This window comes from Stylophora pistillata, chromosome 13 (genome assembly GCF_964205215.1).
Source record: "Stylophora pistillata chromosome 13, jaStyPist1.2, whole genome shotgun sequence".
In the NCBI taxonomy this organism is placed as follows: Eukaryota; Metazoa; Cnidaria; class Anthozoa; order Scleractinia; family Pocilloporidae; genus Stylophora; species Stylophora pistillata.
In genome coordinates this window covers 123,973-149,850 of record NC_142531.1, presented here as the reverse complement: position 1 = coordinate 149,850, position 25,878 = coordinate 123,973, and the positions used below count along the sequence as shown (strand labels likewise).

The 25,878-nt window shown below is 36.1% G+C and overlaps 1 protein-coding gene across 1 annotated transcript; it reads right to left on the bottom strand.

Moving 5' to 3' along the window:
- Window positions 1–20: 20 nt before the first annotated feature.
- On the bottom strand, window positions 21–23,729 carry LOC111334669 (serine/threonine-protein kinase Sgk1). The gene is made up of 20 exons (XM_022940479.2): window positions 23,368–23,729; window positions 20,747–20,833; window positions 20,220–20,292; window positions 19,347–19,422; window positions 19,142–19,238; window positions 18,570–18,613; window positions 18,061–18,118; window positions 16,272–16,355; window positions 16,064–16,126; window positions 15,726–15,794; window positions 15,139–15,182; window positions 12,848–12,916; window positions 12,267–12,303; window positions 11,820–11,906; window positions 11,214–11,309; window positions 5,095–5,202; window positions 4,555–4,602; window positions 4,164–4,253; window positions 3,316–3,373; window positions 21–1,493 (listed from the first exon to the last, which is right to left on the bottom strand). The coding sequence occupies exons 1-20, from the start codon at window positions 23,437–23,439 to the stop codon at window positions 1,384–1,386; spliced, it is 1,470 nt and encodes a 489-aa protein (XP_022796214.1). The 5' UTR covers window positions 23,440–23,729; the 3' UTR covers window positions 21–1,383.
- Window positions 23,730–25,878: the final 2,149 nt, after the last annotated feature.

The following is a 25,878-nucleotide window of genomic DNA, read 5'->3' as shown; positions in this document are numbered from 1 at the left end:
GAGGAAAAAAGTCTAGAACATGATTTAAACTTGACTTTATTTTTGTATCACACTGAAACATTTAGTTTTCTGACAATTTTAAGTCAAGTATTGTGGTTGTGAAAATGGATATTGTTATTGCCAAACAAAATTTCAAGGGAAGTATCTGAACAAAACTGAAAGAATATCATAGCTGAAAAAGTAAATACAACTGACTTTGGTGTTGTAAAATGTTGTGAATGTTAAAATGGCACGTCATGGATAAAAAATTTAAAGAAAAAATCCAGCAGAATATACACAGAAAGCAGTTGAAAACTGCTGCTGTTTGGCAAGAAACTTTTCCACAATGGTGAAATCAATGGGAGATCAACTGACTGACTTAGCACTTTTTTCAGTGGAGCATTCAACTTAACTTGGAACTCACACCTTCATTGTGAAGAAATCGGAGGTTTATTTAACCTAAATTTCATATCACATAATCAGTGATTTTCCCAGTTAACAAATAAGGATTGATGAGGGATTCTCTAATAGAATAAAATAACATTTCAAATTAACCTAAAAGTAAATATTGCGAACAAAACTACTCAAAGAACAAGAATAGCAAACTACACAAGCCTCTGAAATTTCAAAAAATGACAAAAGAATTAGAAAAAAAGAAGGAAGAAAAAGGGAGAAAGGCTAAGTATGTAAAGTCATGCACTTCACTTTCTTATTTTAATGGATGTTAACAAGAATCTTCAAGTCTGGAGTAGGCCATACAAATCACTTTAGGGTCATTTCCCTGTACAGTTCTTACACTTAGATTTTTTGGCAATCTCTTCACACATTGGGCATTCATTCATAAGAAACCCAATGCCATTCAAGAACATATCAAATTGTATATGTACATTGTAATTCTTATAATATAATCATTATCATTTTCATAAGTGCTTGTTTCTACCACGTTTCCAACAAATTTTTCTTTTTCTTCATTGGGAATTACCTGACACAGAGAAAGTTATTACTTAATTCAAAAGAGGATGAAAATTTGTGTTGGTTCTGCTTCACTATGCTCTAAGGTAGGTTTAAAAATCATGTATCACCCTCTCAAGACTTAGACCAACTATGATTTTGCCACTCATGCTTTTGGCACTTAAGTTTCACCATAGGTATCTACTGTTTCTCCTTGTCTCATTCTGATGTTCTCCTTTCTGTTGATTGGCCTCTGTGATCATCTAGGTTTTTGCTTTTTATGAGACTTGGGAGGAAGAGTTGTTGATTCCTACTGAGTACAAGCTAACTATAGAAGGGAAAAGGTGCAGAGAGAATGCTGGAACAAAAAAGGCGATGAGCTTGGTGATGATAAACTTATGATTATTGCACTTTGTTTGAAAATTTACATTTAAGTTAAATTCCTTGTTCAACTCATTCAGTAAGATCTGTTGGGGGAACATAGGTGAAGCCTACAAATGCATCATCTGGGTCATCGACACTGGCGCTCAAGAAAGAGGAGTCAGCAGATTTACCAACTGATCCTGTGGATTCAAGTAAAAATATGTTAGTTACCAGTATCATCAAAGTATTCATTAATAGAATCAAACCTAGGGATATTTGCTTTCTGCTTGGCACCCTAGCTGAAAGCTGTGAAAGAGATCTGTGATGAGCAATCAATCCACTGCAATTGAATTTCCCCTGTATTGTCTAAAAACAAGCTAGATCTATTATCTGGCCAACCAGGAGCAAGGGTACAATTTTTGCCCAAAACGGGATTAGAGGTTCAAGCAGTGTTTTCCTTTATAAAAACTGAAAATTGATTACAAAGAGGCATGAGAAACTTAGAGGAATGAAAGAGTAAGCCATAATCTCTATTGGGAGACAAGTTATGGTAATTGATTTCCCTTAAAGAGGACTGAGATGACATTTTCTGAAAAAAAAGTTGAGTTCAACTCTGCCCTTAAATTTGGTGGTCAGTTTGTGAATCAAGAGGACTGTTTCAACAGTGTTTAATCCCTGATGGAAAAGACTTCCACAAGTACACAGTCTATTGCCTTGGATGATAGGAATTCGTTTTGTTGCTGGAAAAACACAGTTTTCAAGGGATGGTACAAAATGTGGACCCCCCTTTCTGGACCCCCTTCTGGACCCCCTTTTGGACCCCCTTTTGGACCCCCTAATTAGATTAAGAAAGGATGAAAACAATTAATACCTGGTGTGAACTTAGGAGGTTGTCATCAAAGTGGCATTTCATGCCACAAACATTTGCCTGAATCTTCAAAAAGTGCTACTAGAAATGTTAATTCTCGCGTGTGCTATCGTGGGTGCCACTCTGTTTATAAGTTAGAGTGGGGACCTCAGCACAAGGCTACAAAACTTCCGGTGTTTCCTCCGATCGGCTGCTCTGATCAGATTTTTTCTGCCATTTTGATTGCATCATCTTATGTCCTTGGCTACCACCGCTGACCAAAAACATTGTGATCATTCATACACAGAGCTCTATGATCAAATCAAAGCTATAGTCCGCTATGGTAGAATGTTTAATGAAGAAGACTGTTGGAAAACAATGGCTATAATTTTTTCATCACATATGAAGCTTATCGCAAAGTGACTCCGTGTGATGCAAATATTGTGGTTTTAAGCATGCAATGGGCTCCTGGCATGCAATATGCAACAAATATAGCTTCTGCAAAGATCTGTATGATAATGTTCTTGACAAGACAATGTCATGATCATTTATCGATGGCTTTGATTCAGGAATGTAGAGATTGCATACAAAATGCGAAGAAATCACACATCTACCTCCGTATATGGATGACCACAATTTTCTTGGTCAGCGGTGGTAGCCAAGGACATAAGATGATGCAATTAAAATGGTGGAAAAAATCTGATCGGAGCAGCCGATCAGAGAAAACACCGGAAGTTTTGTAGCCTTGTGCCAAGGTCCCCACTCTAACTTACAAAAAAAATGGCACCCACCATAGCACACTGGAGAATTAACATTTCTAGAAGCACTTTTTGAAGATTCAGGCAAATGTATGTAGCATGAAATGCCACTTTGATGATGACCTCCTAAGCTACAACAGGTATTTATTGTTTTCATCCTTTCTTAATCTAATTAGGGGGTCCAAGAGGGGGTCCAGAATGGGGGGTCCACATTTAGTACCATCCCAGTTTTCAATCTGAACTTGAGACACATGATAACATAGCTAGTACTTGGCCCTAAAACCTCAAAAGTTAGCTTAGTCTGTTTATTTGCAAATAATTAAAGGACTAGTTCCATGAAAAAAAATAGTCCAATGTATTTCAGTACATCTTGGTTGCACATCATTAAGTTGTGACATCAGAAAAAAAAGAACACACCTGGTACAGGTTCTCGTACAAATTCAGGATCAAAATGCTTTAGATCAAGTTGACCACTCTGTTAATACAACATAGAAACGACTACCTTGAGTGTTTATAAACCTATTTTTATAACACTAAGTTGGGATTTTGCATCTAATGGAAAAGTAAGTGATGGTTAAAATAGTGAAATCTTACAGCACATCCTGATAAGTAGAAAAAAGTTCTTAACCCGGTATTGATAATTGTTATCAATACAAACAAAAGTCATGAATTAAAAGTCTGTAGCAACTGAAAAACTCTTAAAATGACAGAAAGAAAAGTTTGAAGGAGTTTAAGCTATTACTGGCTTTCATATTCTTTGGCAAAATCTGTTTTATAAGTTAAGTAGGCACAAAAACATATACTTATTTGATTACATAAGGTTTTTCAGGTTCAATCAAAATGCTGAGAAAAGGTACTCTAGAGTTGTCACTCTCTCAAGATTGTCACTTGAAAATAAGGGTGCAGTGAATGACACTGCACTGTAAATGACCTAATAGACACCCAAATCAAATTAACTCCTCTTATCAGATCCCCCCCCCCCCCTGTATAGTTGGTGCCCTCCTCCCCGCCTCACTTTCCTGATCTTTATATGATATAAGCACTAATCCTTTGAACAGTCTGAATGGAAATTCTAATTACAGTTTTCTTACACATTTACTTGATCTACAACAAGAATAAGGGGATACTATTTGGGTGTGACACCAAATTCTCCGGATTAGGTAACATAGGCTGGGGAAATTGACTTTCAACTCTTTGGAGTTAAAAGGTAAGAACTAATGGTGAGACTGGGAACAAAGTATGAACAAAAGAGCTAAACAACTCACCACATTTGGATTGTAAGGTGGGTCTACCTTCTTGTCATATAACAACTGCCAGTCGATGGATCTAAAGAATTCATGATTCTTTATTTCATCCTGTTCAGAAATAAAATCAATGCACTGTATTTGGATGCAACTTATGGTCCAACATTAATTTTAGGATTTATATCAATTGACCCATTATATACCACGACCTATTGTATACCACTTCTTCATTATCTCTCCTTAAAATGTCTATATTCCACTTAGATAGTAGCATCTGCATGTGGATCTTTTTCTCTCTGAATAATTAACACAGTTCAGCATCTGCAGGGAAAAAATGTTTTGTCCAACAACCTACAATGCAATGACAAGTTGGTTTGATTACATACTCAACCTTCACATTGAGTTCACTTACAAAATCGTGATCTCGTCCAAATCTCTTAGTACGATCCTTCTGCAGGAGCTACAGGAGAGAAATGTTACAAAAAAGTTAACATGGTTATATATATTACTAAAAGATCTTAAAACTGCCTACACACCATAACAATACATATGCCAATTTTTTCCATCATGTCCAATAAATACTTTTTCCCAAATTTCAGTGCATTTCAAATTACATTCAACACAATGATCATGACTTCACAAAGGCCATACCAAATTCATTTAACTCCTTGAGAACCATTCAAGTCTGAATTAAATTAGTATTTATTTAGAAACACTTCTAAATCAATTTTTTTCTCCTAATTCTAGCCTTGAATTAGAGGTGTGGGTGACTCATGAGCATGGGTGAAATGACAGACATTCTGGTAGCTGTTATTGCTACAAATAAATTGATTAGTCATTTTAAATCCAAACTGAGGAACATGCATTTAAATGTTAAATAATACATAAATATAAGTGTTAAATAATAATAATAAGTGTTAAATAATACATTATAACTCACAGACTCACTCACCCCTGCAAGAAGGGTCCTTGCACTCTCAGAAATATTGCTCCTCAGACGTAGTGGTTTGTGCAAAATGTTGTCATACATTTCTGCTGTATTACGACTGTAAAATGGGGGCTGTTATAAAGAAATTACAACCATCTGTCACAAAATATTATACAATAGCTAGCTTCCACGACATTGATCTCTTTAGCTTAAATATTGATTTAAACTTCAACTCCAAGTCGGAATCTCCTTTATTTCATCCTATTCGCTGTAAGTATTGTTCACCAGATAGTTTTAATCAGCTTAAAGCTGGAAGATGTCAGCGTTCGGATCCAAAAACGTTTTCCTTGATTCAAAACAATATAAGTAGCCTGAAGCGTAATTTCAAGGACTTCTAAACTCATCTGTTGAACAGGCTTGATTTTCCTTTTAGCATTACTGGTGTTATAGAAACTATAATTAGAAATGCAGATTTTGTTGATTTTAATCCCTCATTAGCAGGATAAAATTTTGAATATGTCCCAACACCTCTTTCAGCAGGAGGTGTTGGTATGTACATAGCCTGCGACTTAAGGTATACGATAATTAAAAAGAGTTCAAATGAAGCATTTCAGGTTCTCTGTACTGAGATCCACTTCATGAACAAAGCCAATATAATCTGTGGCGTTATCTACTGTCAACACAACTCTCCTCAACAGTTCCAGAATTGTTTTGAAGAAACTATAGAAAAGCTGAGCACTACTCTGGCAAGGTGATTCATATAATGTCTGATACAAACATTAATCTTCTCCATGCCTCATCCTGCACTTATGCCCAAACTGTCTTTTTTCCCTTCAAAGTTTTAGTTTAATACCAACTATTGATAAACCCACCCGTGTTCATAACAACTCTGCCACCTTAATAGATAATATTTTCACCAATACTGGGCAGGAAGAAATTATTAGCAGCAATAGAATTTCTGACATTAGCGATCACTTTATGCAATTTTGTATTACACGATCAGTTATAGAAAAAGGGCAAATTGGCAGTCATCTTATCCGCAACTATTCTCATTTTTCAGAAGAAAATTACTCAAACGATCTATTGCAAGTTGATTGGGCTCGAGTGGTTCCCAAAGTGGAAACAGACGTCGACAATTTTCTCTAGGTTTTACAACAAATTGAATAAATTAATCAATAAACATGTCCCTCTTAAGCCACTCTCAAAACGCAAGTCTAAAATTTTTGCAGAGCCATGGATAACTAGAGGGATAAGGAAATCTATCAGAATAAAAACTAAACTTCTATCATTAGGAAATAAAGATCAATACAAATACTACCGAAATAAAATTCGGACACTTAGGCATCTGAGTAAAAAGCTACATTATCAAAACTTTTTTCAAGTAAACATTAAAGATATGAAAAAAACTTGGGAAGGCATTAACTATCTTCCTAATAAGAAAAAGAAAAACAGGAAAGCAATAAATATATTAAAGAGCTTGGACAATCAAGGACTATCTCATAACCCCTACGAACTAATATACTAAACTACCATTTCGCATCTATTGGGAAAAAACTTGCTTCCGAAATTCCACCTGGTAATAAACATTTTTCAGATTTTCTGCCGACGATAGCCTATAGCTGTTCCTTTTTATTTGAACCACTCCTTTTTTCTGAAGTTGAGCTTGAAATAATGTTAGCACCTTCAGGTAAAGCACATGGATTGTACTCTTGCCCAAGTTGTCAGTATACTGAAGTGCTCGCGTGACATAATTGCCAAACCCCTAATGATTCTAATAAATGTCTCTGTTCAGAATGGTCGCTTCCCATCGAGACTAAAACATGCCAAAATTGTTCCTGTGTTCAAAGACGGAGATAAAACTGATCCTTGTAACTATCGTCCTATATCGCTCCTCTCAATATTTAAGAGAATTTTTGAAAAGATTACAAGCAATGGATTGAAAGTATTTTTGAACAAGCATGACATATTTTACAAGTCACAATACGGTTTTCGTAAGCAATGCTCCACTGAGCATACAATCCTCGACATAGTCAGCAAAATCCAGGCTAACATGGACCTGGGATATGTTCTCATGTGGAATTTTTATTGATCTGCAAAAAGCATTCGACGTGGTTGACCACTCGATCCTGTTACATAAACTCAATCACGATGGATTTCGCGGAGTTGTAAATGACTGGTTTTCATCGTACTTGTCTGGAAGGGTCCAAACCACACAAATAGGATCCTACATATCCCAAAAAGAAAAAAACCCTGTGTTGGGTCCCACAGGGGCCCATGTTAGGGCCATTACTGTTATTTATATCAATGACATTTAAAATGCTTCAGATAAATTAGCATTTAATTTGTTCGCTGATGATACAAATCTGCTATTTGCCGACAGAAACCTTAAATCTCTTGAAACAGTGGTGAATGTGGAACTAATGAATGTTTATCATTGGCTAGCCTCAAAAAAACTCTCTTCAAATGTGAAGAAAACCAATTTTGTCATCTTCCATCCCAGCCAGAAATGACTTAATTACAAAGTAAATCTAAAAATATGGCCTGCTCCCAGTTGGCTTGTTAGCTCAATTGGTAGAGCACTGCACTAGTATCGCAGAGCTCAGTGGTTCGAATCCCATACAGGCCTGATTTTTTTCAGGTCTGATTTTCGCTACTGCATAAATAGCGCTCTCTACTGGGAGGATCATGCATCATACATAGAAAACATTTCATTTGCCTGGAGCATAAAGACTATGTGAAATATTTAGGCATACTTATTGACAGTAACCTTACCTGGAAACATCATATCAGTCATATTGCATCAAAAATAAGTAAAGGCATTGGTATAATTTGTAGACTAATTAAGGCATCTTGTACCATATTCGACATTATTAAATATATATAAATCACTCATTTATCCCTATTTATCATAATTATGGCCTTGTCACTTGGGGCCAAGCACCAAAGTCTCATATGGAAAAAATATTGATACTCCAGAAAAGGGTTGTGCAATTAATGAACTTTGCCAACTATAATTCACGCGCCATTCCTTATTTTATATCGGCTAATATTATGCCAATTAATATGCTTTACGTTAAACTCTCTTCTCTCTTAATGCATGATGTTCATAACAATTTAACCCCACCTAATCTTTCTGGTATGTTCACTCTTTCCCACCAAATACACAATCATAATACCCGATCTTCACCTGCCAGTAACTATTACATAAACTGTTCTAGATAAATCAACATAAAAACTCATTCTCAAGGATTGGTTGTAAAATTTGGAATAGCATCCCAAGAAACTTTAGGAATCTTCCAAAACATATTTTCAAGGAAAAGATAACAACCATATTATTTCAAAATCTTCCAAGTTCAGGATAGTTATGTTGACGTAGAATGAATAGTCAATGTGTCGAAAATTAAATCCAGTTAATAGTAATGTATAACTTAAGTATTCTGTGTTTCTGTTTCTGTATTTTTATCTTATACTGTCATTTGTGCTTTACTAATTTAATATCTAATTTCTGTTTCTTGTATATTTATTGAATCTTTTGTTGCGCTGAATTTTATTTTAGATGTTTTAGCGTCCACACACTACCCGCCGAGACTAGCCCTCCTATTTGTGGGTAGTGCATTATTATGCTAAGTGTCATGTCATGTCTGATTACAATATAAACTGCATCATTTGTCACATGTAAATTAAGATTTAACAAAGTTAACAGCTAGGAGCTCATGATAATTTGTTTCTTCAACTGAGTTGAAAGGGTTAATTGGCCACTGGCCATTGTAGAGAGTTTCTAGTCATGGCTGATGTTCCAAGCCTTAGACCTTCTTTGATTTGCTCTGCTCAAAACGTCAGCTTTAGAAACTCTTTACAGTTACCAGTTTACATCATTACCTCAGTTGATAATACCAGACTATCTTATTAAACCCCATCCTCAGAGACCCAGGGGCTGTGAATCGATTTCAAGTTCAGGGCAGAAGAGCCCCTGGGGACATTGTCTCACAAGACTAGTTCCAAACGATTGCAGTCGTTCTGGCATCTGATTGGTGCCAGAAAATCTTTGTTTTTCTGTCCAATCAGAGTGAAGTGTGCTTTGGAGTCCTTCGTGTGTTTTAACACGCACAAATACAACAAGCTCTGTTGCTCGCTATGTTTGTTCAGGCCGTGCGACGAAGCTTTGCCCGAGGTGAAAAGTTTCAGTCTCAGCACACAATGTAAGAGAAATCAATCAGATTGTCCGCGAGATCTTACCGGAAATTATATTGAATACTTTCGCAGGTATCACAAGAGAACATGCTTAAAAGTTTGCAAGGTTTGTATAAAACGTAATGGTTGCAAGCATTGATATGTCGCTTTAAAAGTTAGATGAGATGTAAGCCTAAATCTTTCCAGATTTTTTGTATAATATGCTGTAACTGAAACTTTTCCAATCCCGTGAAGCTATTTCATCGCACGGGCTATGCAGGTATGTCGAGCAACTGGTGCTTACGCAACTTTCTGTGCGCGCCCGGCCAAAATCTAATCTAATCTTTGTTTGAAAAAAAGAAAAGCTAAATGTGGAAACTTTTGTTTATTAGATGTGGGTAGATAACCCTGTACTAAGCTGACATTTTCAGTAAAGAAAGCCCGCCCTTTCCATCTAATAATTCTTTGTCTTTGGTTTTGTTTTCCCCAATGAAAGCAGCATCGATTCCCAATGATCAAAGGTAATTAGCTTGGTCTTCAACAATGGACAAAAGAGGTGAAATGACAATGACCAAGGGACTAGAAGGGACGAGAATCCATGGCCTTTCGAGCTGAAGAATTTGAACACTCTACACAGCAGTTGAAAGATTAAACTTTTTCCAAACCCCTCTGGTAGCTGTCCAAAAACATATCTCCTTTCCATGATGTTCTCGATGATTAGTTTTTGTTCAGATTTTAATTAGCTAACTGGAAACACAGCTAAGCTTTCTTTAAGCGTTTGCTGGAGGTCGTCCACGTACGTACCATTCTCTGCAACCTTGGCCATATTGTGAAAGACTTTACTACAAAGCAACCATTAGAATTTGGCACGCACAGAAAGCTACGAAAGCATAAGTGCCTGTTACTTGACATACCTGCGTGGCCCATGCGGCAAAATAACTTCACGGGATTGGAAAAGTTTCAGTCACAAAAAATTGTACAAAAAATCAAGAAAGATTTAAGCTTACACCTCATCTAACGTTTAAAGCAACATATCAAAGCCTGCAACCATTATGTTCTCTTGTGATACCTGCGAAAGTATTCAGTATAATTTCCGGTAAGATATCGCGGACAATCTAATGGATTTCTCTTACATTGTGTGCTGAGACTGAAACTTTTCACCTCGGGCAAAGCTTTGTAGCACGGCCCAAACAAACATAGCGAGCAACAGAGCTTGTTGTATATGTGCGTGTTAAAACACATGAAAGGACTCCAAAGCACACTTCACTCTGATTGGGCAGAAAAACACAAACATTTTCTGGCACCAATCAGATGCCAGAACGACTGCAACCGTTTGGAACTAGTCTTGTAAGACAATGTCCCCAGGGGCTCTTCTGCCCTGAACTTGAAATCGACTCACAGCCCTTGGGTCTCCGAGGATGATTAAACCCCCAACTGATGAAGCACCACAGTTTCATTAGAAACTAACCCCCTTTATTCATTTGCTAGGACCTTAGCAGACATTTGTTGTCAGCAGTCACCATGACAGATGCATGCTCACCTAAACACTGGGACTACCATTGAAGTTCAATTTCAATGTTCAAGAAGAGTTTTCATACTGGTTGTTCTCAAGTGGTTGTTCTAAGCAGTTGTGCCAAGCATTCCACCACCCAGCCCATGCTCTTGCATTACACTGTACCAATCTAATAAGTGCTGATTAGTGCCTAGAATGGGAACTTGCAACTGGGTTGAAAGGATCTACCATACAAGGGAGGGGTATTCTGTCTAAGGGCTTCCACTATGTTAAGCCAGCCATCTGGCACTCACTGTTTGTTTAAGTTTGTGTAAAAGCCAGGATAAATGAAATAAAAATGTGTAACACTGGAATCCCCCCCCCCCCCTTTGACAGGCCTTGGTACTTTTGAGGTAAATAATGACAACTACGTTTCGACAAAAAAAGTAAAAAAAAATTCCAAGCAAAAATTATGCCTTACCAAACCATACATCATTTCATATAAGACTGCGCCAAGGCACCACCAATCAACAGAATTGTCATATTCCTGTTTCTTAAGAACTTCAGGTGCAAGGTACTGTAAATCGTATACAATCAAAATTAATTATTTGTTTCAAGTCTTTCTTTCTCTAGCAGCAACTTTTACAATGGAGGTGGACAAATTCACCTTTGAAAAACTGGTTTTTTTTAGCCTGTTTTATCTAATTAGGAGGGGGTTAGAATTTTCTAACAGTTTGTTGAGCCCTTAGGCCATGCTTTCAGGAATGACCACTACCTTCATTCTTGTAACAAGTGCAACACAACCAACCAAGAATGAAAAAATGATCAACAATAAATTATTTTTCAGAAAGAACAAAACATTCTGAAAAAGTCAACAAAGAAATGTGCTGCCATGTGTGTTGGAATAATCAACTCTCAGATCTTTGTAACTACAGGGTTAACAGAGGTTTTAGCAATTTCCAAACATAAATGTGCATTCATTAGGCAGCCTACAGCACCACTGAATAATAGCAAAAAAGTTAGAATCCATTCACAACTGTAAAAAATAGGAGCTAGAAACAAGTGTAGCAATAAGTGTGTTGCAAACCTCTGGTGTGCCACAGAAAGTTGATGTAGTACCAGATGTTTCTATTCCCTCCTTGCAAAGTCCAAAGTCTGTTAAAACTATATGCCCCTACAAAGAGAACAATACTTGATAAAAATTCTTACCCTAGTTGCCAAAACTCACCAAAGATTGCAAAAAAACTTTGAGAGTTATGAGGGAAAAGATCTTTTTTTATTTCCCTGTTTAAGATGATTACTCGATGTAATAGAATAAATTAAGTTATTGCTAAAAGATTCAAGCTAGCTCAGTGGTCACCACAATATTGATTGCAATCATCTTATACAGCCACCACAAACTGGATTGATTTCTCTTTTTGGTTGTAATTAGTGCAATTACGAAGGAAAAGACTAATCTGCTGCTTGTCTTACACCAATGACAGGAAAAGCTTTTACAAACTAACAACACAAAAACACATCTAACAATTCAAACCTTATAATCTAAGAGAATGTTTTCTGGTTTCAAGTCCCTGAAAACAAAATACAGTATAAGAACACTTTGCAGCTTTGTAAAAGTAGACATATGGTAGCAATCAGTGTTTCATTGAAAAATTCTATTATTGATCATTAAGTAAATTTATCCACTGATGAGATACATTATAGTGATGTCATGATACTAATGTAAATCATTTTGTCAGCTGTGGACCTAGCCGACTCACTGGGTAAATATCAAATCGTTTTGTATACTTTATTATCTGAGCATTTCATAACAAAGTGACTTCCATTTAGGATTCGAACGCAGTTCTTTGATTGTCTGGTGGTAAAGTCGTCAATAAAGATGTTTGATAACAGTGAACCAAAAGCCCACAACTGACGAAACAATCAGAACATAGTACTTTCAAGTAATTGACATCATCCTACACTACAAGAGACTGTATTTGTATTCTGAACAATAAGCAGCATTTAAAAGTTAATATCACAAAGAACCAAGTTTTGAATCTGTGAATGACAGCCTGCTTGTGTTACAGAATAGGTACATCTTAAGCTTTTAATCTACATGATTAATTCACCCACCTATAAATGATTTTAAGAGAGTGTAGATACCCAATTGCTGATGCAATTTCTGCAGCATAGAACTTTGCCCTGAAAGCATGACAGAAAATTGGGTAAAATTGAAAAACAGCTCCCCAAAATATCTGTTGGCCAACTGTCGGCTGACTGTTGGCGAACAAAACACAGAAAACATGACGAAAACACAACAGAAACACGATGAAAACACAACAGAAACACAACAAAAACATGGGCTCGTGCAATTTTGTGAGTCTTTGAAAAAACTTAAGTACTTGTATTGCTAAATCTAAGTAACTAAACTCTTCCAATTTCAGCGGAACAAAATGTGTCAGTCAGATACTATACACCAAGTTCACATAAATGAAGATTGATATGGCCAATAATGCCTCGCACTTGAAATTTACCTCTATTGCATGGTGTTCATCAAAATTTATTTTGAGGTAATTGTGAAAGTTCAAACTTACCAAGAAGACAGTCTATTTACTCTTTTCTGAATTTGTTTTCATTATGTTGGCCAACTGTTGGTGAACAGTCAGCCAACAGTTGACCGACAGATATTTTGGGGAGCTGTTCTTCGATTTTACTGAAAACTGAGTCAACTGATTTACTGCATATGTCATCTGTATGTTAAACAATTCTGGTAAACTAGAAATTCACCATCTTTTTATGGTATTTCCACACAGGAGGCTTCTGACATTGCTGATTCTAGCGGGTGTCACGAAAACTAAGACCTAATACCTAAGACCCCTCAAAAACTAAGACCAATCGAAAAACTTTTGGGTATGGAATATTTTAAAAGAAAGAAGACGTCAAGGTGAGCTTTACAACTTGGACATAGTTAGAGGACCCCTCTGTAAACCACTTTTTTGTGATGTTTACATCCTCAATAAAGATTAACTATTATTATTATTAGTTAATGGAGCAAACTATGATGATGTGGAGGAGCTACAACCTGGGAGATCGTGAACTTTACTTGGGGTGTTTACATGCAGGCTACTGAGCTGCAAAATTAAACGTTGGATATAGATAAGTAAACTTTTCGCTGCTAGATTTACACTGTCTATTTAATTTAGAAAGAAAAAGTGAGCTTTCCATTTCGCTTTTCACTTAACAATTGGTTCATACATCAGCGTGCATTCATCGAGATGTGAAGCACGTGGGAAGTTTGGAGAGCACAAAAGATGCATAAGAGTTGCTCGAGGCGTAGCCGAGAGCAACTCTAGCTTCCCAAGTGCTTCATATCTCAATGAACGTACACCTGACGTATGAACCAATTGTTTTATAACATTTTCATCGCTGTAGTTATGTGTAAAGGGCAGATATTCCCTCTCCTATGCTTCAATGCGTTGTTTATTTATTTTGTTTCAGAAAAGTATTTCACTATGCTTCAATGACCTTGTCTCAGATTGGTCAAAAACTGCGTGGAAATGAAGTTAGAGTTGCGAAACAAGATGAAACCGGTGTTGATTGTTTTGTTTTCCCTTTTTCTGGGTTCTTTCTCGGGAGTTAAAAATCCATTCCCAAAGGAAAAGTAGGCAGATCTTCATCAACTTGTGCGCTTGTTGCCATGACTAGTTTAACTTTTTTGCAGAAGTTTTTCCCGTCTTTTAATGAAAAATGCTGAAGTCACTTGCAAGAAAAAATTTTTTTCACGAGGCATTTGTTTGCCGACAGAAATGGAAAATTGAAAATCGCTTGTTCTCTATGAATCAAATAGACAGTGTAAATCAAGCAGCAAAAAGTTTACTTATCAATATGCAATGTTTAATTTTGCCGCTCGGTAGCCTGCATGTAAACACCCCAAGTAAAATTCACGATCTCCCAAGTTGTAGCTCCTCAGGGTCATAGTTCACTCTATTAACTATTTCCAGGTTGTAGAGATCACCTTGACTTCTTCTTTCCTTTAAAATATTCCTTACACAGAAGTTTTTCGATGGGTCTTAGATTTCGAGGGGTCTTAGGTCTTAGTTTTCGAGACACCCGATTCTAGCAGTACGCAGTACTCTAAGAAATCACATAATGAACCTATTATATGACCAAAGCCTCCATCTAGTTCTTTTTCACTCAGTTAATAAAGCACCCAAGGAAAAGAAAGAAACTGGTTGTGGGTTCAAATTGCCAAGAGTGACCCGAATGTGTTTTAGTATCATGAGGAGATGAGTAAAAAAATAAAGACAATAGAACCTAGATTACAAAATCAACCCCCACCAGGATGAACAACTACCATGACTTAATGTGGATAATTTTTAACAGACTTCTGCCGGATGCTATTTTAAAATAAGAACATAACCCACCTTGGTTCAGGGAAATATCTCTCTCTTTGCAAATGAAAGAAAAGCTACAAGGAAATAATGCAGGACCATCACGCTAACAAAAATCATCTGGCAATGTAACCCTGCACACCATAATAACAGCATCCATAATTATTCTCCATGCTCTTTTCTTAAGTTTCTTTTAGCACTCACAAGGAAAGTTTGTCTGACAATAAAAGCACCTGAGGTTGGCAATCACTTCCTTTTTTCTCTTATGATCTGCTGCTGCTCACTCTTGGGGTTTACAGGGTTAACAGATGAAAGTGTTGTACAAAAAAAAAACATTTCTAGTTATCCATTAGAAAATAACACGGTTACAATAAATTATTCAAAATTTGGACCCACATCCTATTCACCATTTTGATTGTGGTACTGATGAAACATATGATAAAAAACCCAAATAAAGGGTACATGTAATTACATATCATTTGACAAAATATTTAGATAGATCCAAAAATTGTTTCAGTATGCAAAGACAAAAAATCATAACCTAAACTCCACAGTTTTAAATGGTTTTGGATTCATTATGTTTTGTTTACCAGTTTCTACCTTCTTCCTATCAAACCTACCTCACCACCATTGACATAATCTAAGACAAAGTATAGCTTGTCCCTTGTTTGGAAAGAATAGTGGAGACCCTGTTTTGGATCAAAATACATGTGTCTTTGATTCATTTTAGTTAAACAGAATTGAATGAAAATGATAGGGGCACAGTGGAACCAGAAACAACTGCAAAGATTCAATTGGGAAAAGTTCTAGGCAGCTAATGGCATAGTAATGCGCCTGAGCTGTCTTAGCCTGGCCTGGATTGGCAAGGAGGGTTCGTCTGTCAAAGGTTAGGCTATTACAGCTTACTCAGAGTTTTGAAATAAGTTGTTAATAACGAACTGGCAACCAGTAAACTTACCACCAAAAATGGATGCTTGATATTCTTCAACAGAACATTCCGTTCTGCCATGATATGTTTTGCCTGAAATAAAAAAAAATTCAAGCAGATACTAAATATCCAAGAGCCCCAAATCATAAAAGAAAATCAGCAAACATTATGTTGTCTTAACTGTTTCAGGGAAAGATGAAAAGAATTCTGCGCAAAGTGTACCCAGTGATGAACTTACCTCATTTCTTTTTCTGATAGCAGCCTTGTTGAGAACTTTGATGGCATAGAATTTATCCTCTGCCTTGTTCTTTGACAGGAATACCTAGTAGACAAATCAAAGTGGCTGTGAGCCACTGAACTTGGATAATGATTATTAAAAAGCTGAGAATGGACTTTTTGTATTTATTCATACAGGGTTGAATTTCAGTCAAGTCGCCCACAGTTCAACTCGCCAATGCCAACTCACCGATGTATAAAATTGAGTAGATATGTCGGCAAGTTGGTCTTCAACCCAGCAGAACTTAAAAGAAGTCAAACATATAGAAAAGTAAGTGATCTTTAGTAAAAAACCAACTTTTTTTTTTTTCCAACAAAGTTTATAAGGATCTCATGGCAAACAAAAAAAGGTAAACATCACCAATGACTCTAACAGCTTCAGATGCGAATGAGTTATTGTGTGACAACAACGCCGTAAAGACTCATCACGCCAATCAGTCAGATTTTTTTAAGAAAACTTGGTTTTATAGTCAAGATATTTATCAAAAATAATTATTTTTATTTCGAACAAAGTTTATAAGGATCTCAAGGCAAATAAAACAAGAGAAACATCGGCAATGACTTTATAAAAGCTTCAGTTGCGAACGAGTTAGTGTGTGACAACAACACTAACATGATGAGTCTTTACACTGTTGCTGTCACACAATACTTCGTTCACATCTGGAGCTGTTATTAATTGGTGATGTTTATCTTGCTTTAATCCCCTTGAGATCCTTATAAACTTTGTTGGAAATAAAAAGAATTGCTTTTTACTAAAGCCCTTGTCAAGAAAGCCAAGTTTTCTTTAAAAAATCTGACAAATTGACATGAAGAGTCAGAATGGTGCTGTTGTCACACAACTCATTCACATCTGAAACTGTTACAGAAATTGGCGATGTTTATCTTGCTTTAATTGCCTTGAGATCCTTATAAACTTTGTTGGAAGAAAAAAAAATTTTTTTTTTTTACTAAAGATCGTTACCTTTTCTATATGTTTAACTTCTAATAAGTTCTACTGGATTGAGGATAAACTTACTGACATCTCTACTCAATTTTCTACATCAGTGAGTTGGCATTGGTGAGTTGAACTATCAGCGACTTGACTGGATACCACATGGTTCATCCCCTTTTTTCAGAACAGACTTCAAGGACTTTTCCAGGACTCAGATTGATTTTTCCAGCACTCCAAATTTCACATTAAACCCTTTCATTCCCAAGATTTCAAAATCAATTCCCCTTACGGTCAACATACATTTATTACAACACTGATTCTGAAAACTTTTATTATTGCTTCATTTAAGTAGATTTCCAGGACTTTCCAGGACTAAGTGTAGTCTTTTTCCAGGACTTTTTAGTCCTGGAAAATGTCAAAATAAAATCCCAGGACTTTCCAGGTTTTCCAGGACTTGTGCGAACTCTGTTCATAACTCAGGGGATCCACATCTAGAGAAATTTGTAATCTAAGTTATAATTCTTTTAACACTAATTGAATATGTGCAAATGTGGTGCAGTGGACTGGCTAGTGGCCCTGAAAGCAAGAGACTGTGAGTTCAAATCCTACAGAACATAATTGATTTTTTTCTTATTGATGGATCTGTTTATGTGTAAAAAAAAAAAAATACATAATCATGTCTGGAAAAAAAAAACCTTTGCCTTTCCAATGCTTGTGTCTAAAAAATCACCTGGAACAAGAATTACCACTACAAATCTGAACAAATTATAGCTCTGGCCATTGAGATGTATGAGAAGAATACTCACAATGAGTTGCTCACCTTTCCAAAGCTCCCTTTTCCAATCACCTTTAAGAATAAGAAATCACTGGGTTTTGCCCTGGAATAAAAAAGAAATTACAATTGATACTCCCCTTAAAGAGGAAAATACTGATTTTTAGTTACTTCGAATACACTAATTAAAACTAATATTGCAATTTCTAAAAATACTTTTGTCTACAACAACTTACTGGTTGATACAATATTCCATCCATGACAAGCAATAATACTTCCTTGGCTTCAACAAGCCCAATATCCCAGGGACAGTTTATGTTCACCCAAATTTACAGTTCAAACACAAAAACAGACAAGAAAGGCAGAATGTCCCTGGTTTTGGAAATTAAAGCCTAATGATTAAGTCTAACCTAAAATTAAACTCGAGTACAGAAAAAAACAGAATTCTTTCATTGCATACACACTTTTAATTATTTCAAACAAAATTAAATTTATAAAACTGCTCTTATTTAGTATCTCTACATTTTAGCTTGTAAGGCGAGAGAAAATTAACTTACTTTGGATTGTTGGTTCCTGCTAAGTCAACATCCATATCCTTTGCCTGTTGTAAAAATTGAAAAAAAATAGAATGCTAGGGAATACCATGTTAAGAAAAAACACTCTGTGTGAATAGACACCTCTAAAACTGGATATGAACACCAAAAATGAGCAAAGGCAGTGAAAGGAGGAAGTTAGAACAAGTAGATTCTACTCTTAAGAAAGGAAATGACAATTTAAGGTAACAAAGGGTACAGGGGCAGATACAGGAATTTTTCTTAGGAGAGGGTCCACCACTAAGGAATGGAGTAACTGATGGGTGATTGAAACAGATTTAAAATTTAAGCCTCATTAAAATTAATTGTTAAAAATTATTTAAACGATTTAAATTAAAGCCTTTATAAAGCCCCTTATTTGCTTATTTGAAGGGCTAATGCTCAAAATGTCAGCTTTGAAACTTTATACAGTGGTCAATTTACATTGTTGACTAAGTTGATAAAACCAAATTATCTTGCATAGCCTTAGGACAAAACTTGGGCTGTCTGACTTGATAATTTGTTATCTAGAGTACGATGAATCATTAAAAAGTTACCTGAGTTTCAGACTCATCAGCTCCAGGATGGTCATCATCATCATTGTTCTCAGTATTCTTGGGATTATCAAGTGAGAAGAATTCCCTCACCTCAGGGCTGAAAATCACATCATTCCAACCCAATAATGAGTGAAAAAATAGCAAAACGTTGATGTAAAAGACAACTTAGGAAACTGCAGTGTCAAACTTATCATAAACAGCTTACTTTTCAATGGCTTTTGGGTGATTGATGATCTTTTGTGTGACATCATTAAGACCTTCTCTTCTGATCTTGATAAACTCTATAGAGAACCAAAATAATTACCATTAGTTCCTAGAAAATGAATGGTAAAACATTTCATGGCCCATTTATTTGCCTTAATTTCCTCAGTTCACATTTGAGCAACTTCGAAAAAAGATGTTTTCTTTTTTTTAATTTACTGCAAACCAAATAAATCCCCAGTGTAACAGCTGCCACACCTTTGTCACTGGACATTCCTTCACTCTAAGTTTGATTTGTGTTAAACCGCAATAAAGACATTACTGTTTGTCCACTATGGATGTGATGTTTTAAGTTCCACCTAGTTTTTACTCTTAGTTTTTTATCGCTCACTTTTGCAACCTTGAAACATGTAGTTTACATTGTTCATGTTACATTAGAGCACTACATGGTTTTTTCCCACTTGGCTATTAGCTTCTGCTAGAGTTTATTTTCAAGCAGTTCTCTTTTATCCTTTCAAAGACTCTCTTTTTGCGAGTTTGTTTTTAGTTCTAGCAAGTTTTTTTATTTTGTCTTTAGGTCAGAATGATTGGAATGTTAAAGTGTGTTTTAGAATTTAGCTTATCTTCTTCCTTAGAATTTTCATATTTCAGTTTACAATAAGTACTTGGACAGTATGACTACATTGGATAAAACAATTCAAGGCTTGTCCATAAATGTAGTCTTGCTTCATAGTCTGACTTCATTTGCAAAACTTTTAGTTGTCGTCAAAAATTTGCTTCTCTTGTGTTGGCCAACACATCCATTTTCCGAAAGAAAAAGCACATCTCATGCACCAAACGGGACTCTCTCATCCAATGTACTTTTTCTTATGCTTACCAGGGTCAAAGTTATTTCCTAATAGTCTCTTGCCAGGTAGTTTAAGATGCAAGTCAGGATACAGCTTTTTAAGCTGGAAGAAAAGAGGCAAAGTGAAGAGAAGAACAGCTACATCATCTCACTACAGAGCACTACAACAATTTTCAAGTTTAATCTCTGGGAAACCAAACTCAAGGCTACATATAAATGTGAAACATGAGTTGGTAGTCATTTTCAAACATCTTAGTTATTCATCACTTCCCAAACAAGTTGATGACTCATTCAAAAACTCCATTACCTCTTACAGTGTTTGAAGTCTAATACTAATAAGTAAATAAATCATTAATAAATAATTTGATAAAACTCAAAGTGGTGAATATGAAAAAGGGAAAGACAATGACAGTTTGGACAAAAGTTGTCAGCAATTTCTGAACTTAAAGGTGCTACCACACTACATTTCATATGATGTACACTTGACTGGAGTTGTCAAAAACTAACTCTACTTAAAGCACTCTCCATGACATAGCCAAAAAAAAAAATCCTTTTACCTTATCACACATCTGATGAAATTCATTGTATCTTCTGAAAATGAAGTAGCTCCTTCCATCTGGTAGTTTGATCAGTACTTTGTACACCTAAAATAAGAAAATTTATTTCAGAAATATATTTTGTTGTAGAAACGAGTCTAAATTGCATGTTGCATATAAATGAGGTGTGCACCTTTACTGAGGTGGGTCACTTTTGTAAGAGGAGAGAAAAAAATGTGAGTAACATTTATAATTTGCCTTTTAAAAATCCACATTTTCACAGTCTGATTTGTTTGTTAACAGCCCTTATTTGCTGCTCATTAAGGGTGGTAGCTTTCAAGCAGGCCCTCATCAGAACTCATCATTAAAGCATTCTTTGCCTATGAGAATTTTTGAGCGATGCTAACCAGCAAGAGATCTACAAGTGGTCTTATAGACAATAAGCATCTGAAGGAAAGCTAATGTTTTCTGATTCCAGCCTAATGCTGGATCTGGCAAAAGAACATTTCTTCCCAAGTCCAAAATTTAAGTCTTATTGCTTGCACTTGACCAAGCAAATGATTTGAGCAAGCTGTAAGTTTACTGCAAATGTAAAAAAACATATCACTGAGGTCTACTAATAATAACAAAATAAAAATTGATTTGAAATGCTCATGAACTATAAAATATTCTCTACTTATCAAAGATACATGCATATAGACATGAGAATAATTTGTGCAAAATTTGTTCTTGGATTGAAACTTTTTCAAACTAGTCTCAGTCTCAACTTCTTGTTTTGTCATGTAACTTCTTAAGTATCTGAGAAATACAAACAGAAACAGAAAAAACAACTGGCTTGAAATATTCAAACAGAGGAACAATTTATATCACAACACATATTTGACATAGATAATTCCCGAGAAGGGTAATCATAATGTTTGCAAACAAAGCTTTCTTCATTTTTGGCTCATTCTCCACTAAAATCTCTTGAATAATTATGTCAACCAACTCAATAATATATTAAACAATTTAAAACAAAGAGTGAATGTTCCCTTTCAACCACTTGGAAACCTAGATGCCTGGTCTTATCTTTTCAGTTCATTCTTTTAGCTTATGAGACAACGATTGTGCATATAACAATGTAATGCCAGCCAAGTTCAGTGACATCTTCATAGGAAAAACAAACATCAGAAAGACTTTGAAGGTACCTTTGGTTTCCTTGATACAAAACAAAGTTAACTTTATTCATGACAACACATTTTCAAAAATAAAAAGGAAACACTTTTGAGCCACAGGTGATATAAAACAACAGTCAGGAAACGCTAATTATAAAATAGCATATATTACCAAAGGCACCAAAAGGAAGGAGAAACGTCAAAAAGCTATTTGCACTATGTTCTATATTATCTGAACATTGGGAACACGCAGTTCATAATTTGGCAGAAAGTGATTGAAGATATTTTTTCATTGATGAAGGCTACATTTTCCTTAGGAAAGTACAATTCTGTTGTAAAACTTTTACAGTGACAACGTCCTGATCAACAAATGCATATCCAAATTGGCGAGACCATAGTTTACTCTATCACATTTCACTGTCAAACCAGGAATATTACGATCATAAAGTTTTACTCTGGAAAAAGCTTAAATAAATTACTGTGACTTCTGACAAGGTGAGAGATTTTGAGATAAGTTCTGTTCAATATTTATATAACCAATATGTGGCATGTGATTCGACGAGCCTGGCCATACACCGTGAATAAAACAGTCCTCAAAACTAAATGGTTTTTGGTAAGACAAACACGATTATATGGCAAATTAAAATTCCCTCGACAGTCAAAAAAGCATAAAAGATTTTACTGAATATCAAATTAACTCGGGGATTTCTTTTGATACAAAGGCCGTATGAGTGCAACTGATAATTAAGCCCAGAGACTACTGCAATTCTAAGAAATATATCAGTTCGTGTCTAAAGTGAGATAAGAAGAGTTACAGATTGCCAATTGTACAAATCAGGCATTCGTCTAAAGTCGATAAAAAAAAGGCTCAGAGAGGTTTTCCACAATTGGGGATGAGCGAATAATGGCAAAAATGTCCCTTCCTAATCAACTCTTAATGAATGGATACCTCTGGGCAATTACGGGATAAACATGACATCGGAAACATGTAAGCTAATTGGTGGTAAAACTCCGGCTAGGGTAGGACGAAGCGCTTTAACTGTCTTCCTGTGCTTCTTCCTTTCAACATAAATCCCAAACCATGACTCGTAGAATTCTTAAATTAAAATAAAGGGATAATTCTTACAATTACTTCTTTTTGATCAAGCACAGCTGCATTACATGTATTTTTGTACGTAACGACGAAACGCTTACAGAAATGTGAAATTCGATCGCCGCAAACCAAACACAGTGCAGAGAAAGGTCTCCTTCAATGTTATTCTCAAGGTAACTCCAAATCATGTTTGCCCTTAGAAAGTCCGTACAGCCTTTTTCAAAAAATTGTGTCGTTCACCGGTAAATAACGACGACTATTGTGATATAATCCATGCATACCTGTTTGTTTTCATTTGAGAATGATCGGGAGCAAACAGAGGAGAGGAGAACACGAGTAAGCGTGCGGGCAATAGCAATTTAGGGATATTTAGCGAGGACAATTTTAAAGCTTACCGTAAATCGCTTGGATTTCTCTGAGCTCAGTGTTTCAGAGTCAGGCACCGTTACGTCTATCTGCTTGGACATCTCATTTGCTGGAAAGTGCACTCCTGCCCTCCTCAGTAATTTAACGTAAACTTCGTGACAGATGGCTAAGTCTACAGGCTTTGCTCTTCGCGGAAGATCGCGGTCGTCACAACTCCTGACACTTTTTTCTTGAAAAGGAAAATGCGTGGGAAGGTACACCTTTTATCACTCAGCACAGCCTACTACAGGTAATTTTCTCAAACTAAAGTACAATGAGCGTCAAAGAAACAATGGGCGGAATAAACTACGGTGCTACCCTGGGAAATAGTTTTCGAATGCGAAACTACATTACTAGGATCTGCGGGGACTGGGGTCAACATGTCACACCGGGCTTGCGACGGTCGGGAGAATTTCGGGTTTGATCATAACTCCTTATTCTATTAAATATTTTTGGCAATTCATTCTTCTAATTCCTCTTCCTACTTTTTTAAGTTTTCCTCAGAAAAATGAACGAAGAAGAAAACAGGTGTTATGCTTGACAGAAAATATTGAGGTAAAAGGGAAAGGGCAAATTGGTTGATCACAATACGAGATATTTATTCAAGATGTGTATCACACATACACACACATACACACACACACACACACACACACACACACACACACACACATATATATATACATATATAAATATTATGAGAGGAAAAAAGGACGTAACTACATTTCCCGACAAGCCTGTTTCATTAAACCCCTGAAGAGTGAAGCGATTCACGAAACAGGCTTGTCGGGAAATGTAGTTACGTCCTTTTTTCCTCTCATAATATTTATTCTGCTCTGCTTCAACGTATTGAGCACTGTTCCACGCGAAAATCGACTTGCAGACTTCCTATATACATATATATATATATATATATAAATACGTGTGTATGTATATATACACACACACATATATATATATATATCTTATTAACCAAGCGCGAGGGCCGTACTGGGAGAGTATCGGCCCGAGGTCTTGACAGTACGGACCTCGCTGCGCTCGCTCCGTACAAAAAAGACCGAGGGCCGATATTCTTTAAGTACGGTCCCGAGCAAGCTTGGTTAATAAAAGATTTATTATACGACTGAAGTTCAAAGGGACACAAGTGCGGTATCATTCGGGACCGTGCCCGGTCCAATACTTAGAGAATATTGGACCGGCAATAGAGCATTTTGATTGGTTGATTTTAGTTATTGGCCCTCTGACTGCCCGAGTCGTGCAATAAATAGATATATATGTATATATCTATACATAGATATATGCGTCATATATAACTGCAGACAGTACTGTTTCGGCCTTCCGGGCCTTATCAGTGCAGTGCTGATGCTAGGATGGGGGAGAACCAATATGGATCCTTAAACGATCCACACTTGTGGTTATCGTCTAAGCCATGCCAGAGTGCTCAGACTAGAAGAGCCTAGTGAGCTATGCACAATGCTGGCTGCAATGACTCATCCCGCAGTGCTCAATTTGGACATCATATATACATCATATGTACATATCTATGCATACATATCGGAGTTTGTTTCCTTCCATGTACATTGGAGAACGGAAAAGTTGAAACTCTTGTGTTGACTATGTTTCTTTTTCACGGAAAAAATCGGAGGACAAATATCGACGCGAACGGGGTTATTGCGTATTAACTGTCCTGTGATTTTGCACCACGTGACGTAAAGTAACCAATAAAATCGCGCCAAAATTAATGAGTGGGTTGTAAATATAAATATATATATAATCTTAAGCCATGCCAGAGTGCTCAAACTTATATATATATATATATATATATATATATATATATACACACACACATGCAAAATAAATTTGACAATTTTCAGCATTCTTATCTGAAATAGTCAACTGTGGTAGTTAGCGATCCTAGAGTAACTCAGAAAGTTCTCAGATCGCTCGTCACTTACGGCGGCTACAGCAAAATAAGAGGGGAAAAGAAGATTGTCATTGCTGCGGCATCAAGGTAGTAAGAATAATACACTATTCTATTAAATCAAAAGAACTGAAAATATAGAGTGAGAAGGCTATTACGAATGTGAGGGGAGCTAAGAGGTTACAGAAAAGAAAACAAGAGTTTTAAAACCGGAATGATGGAAAAAAATTCATCTTCTGCGCAGAAAACACAATGTTTGCTTTGAAACTGATTTAAAGGTTTTTCCTGGGTACTAAGGTACACTAGTGTGACTTTGTGGCAGAACCAATCCTCTGAACTAAACAGGAAGTAAACGACAAGTACAGGGGAGATATTACACGGCGTCGTAAGAATGCTAATTTTATCATCAAAAGCCAATGGTATCGTTCCGAGGTCAGCTGTAGCTGCCGATACCTATATCATTAAGAATGACTATCAAACATTTCAGGCGTGAGAAAATTAGAAGGCGCGGTATAAAACACTAAAAAAGAAACTTCAATAAAGTCTGTTTCCGCGTAAACTTACAAAATTCTGGCTAAAT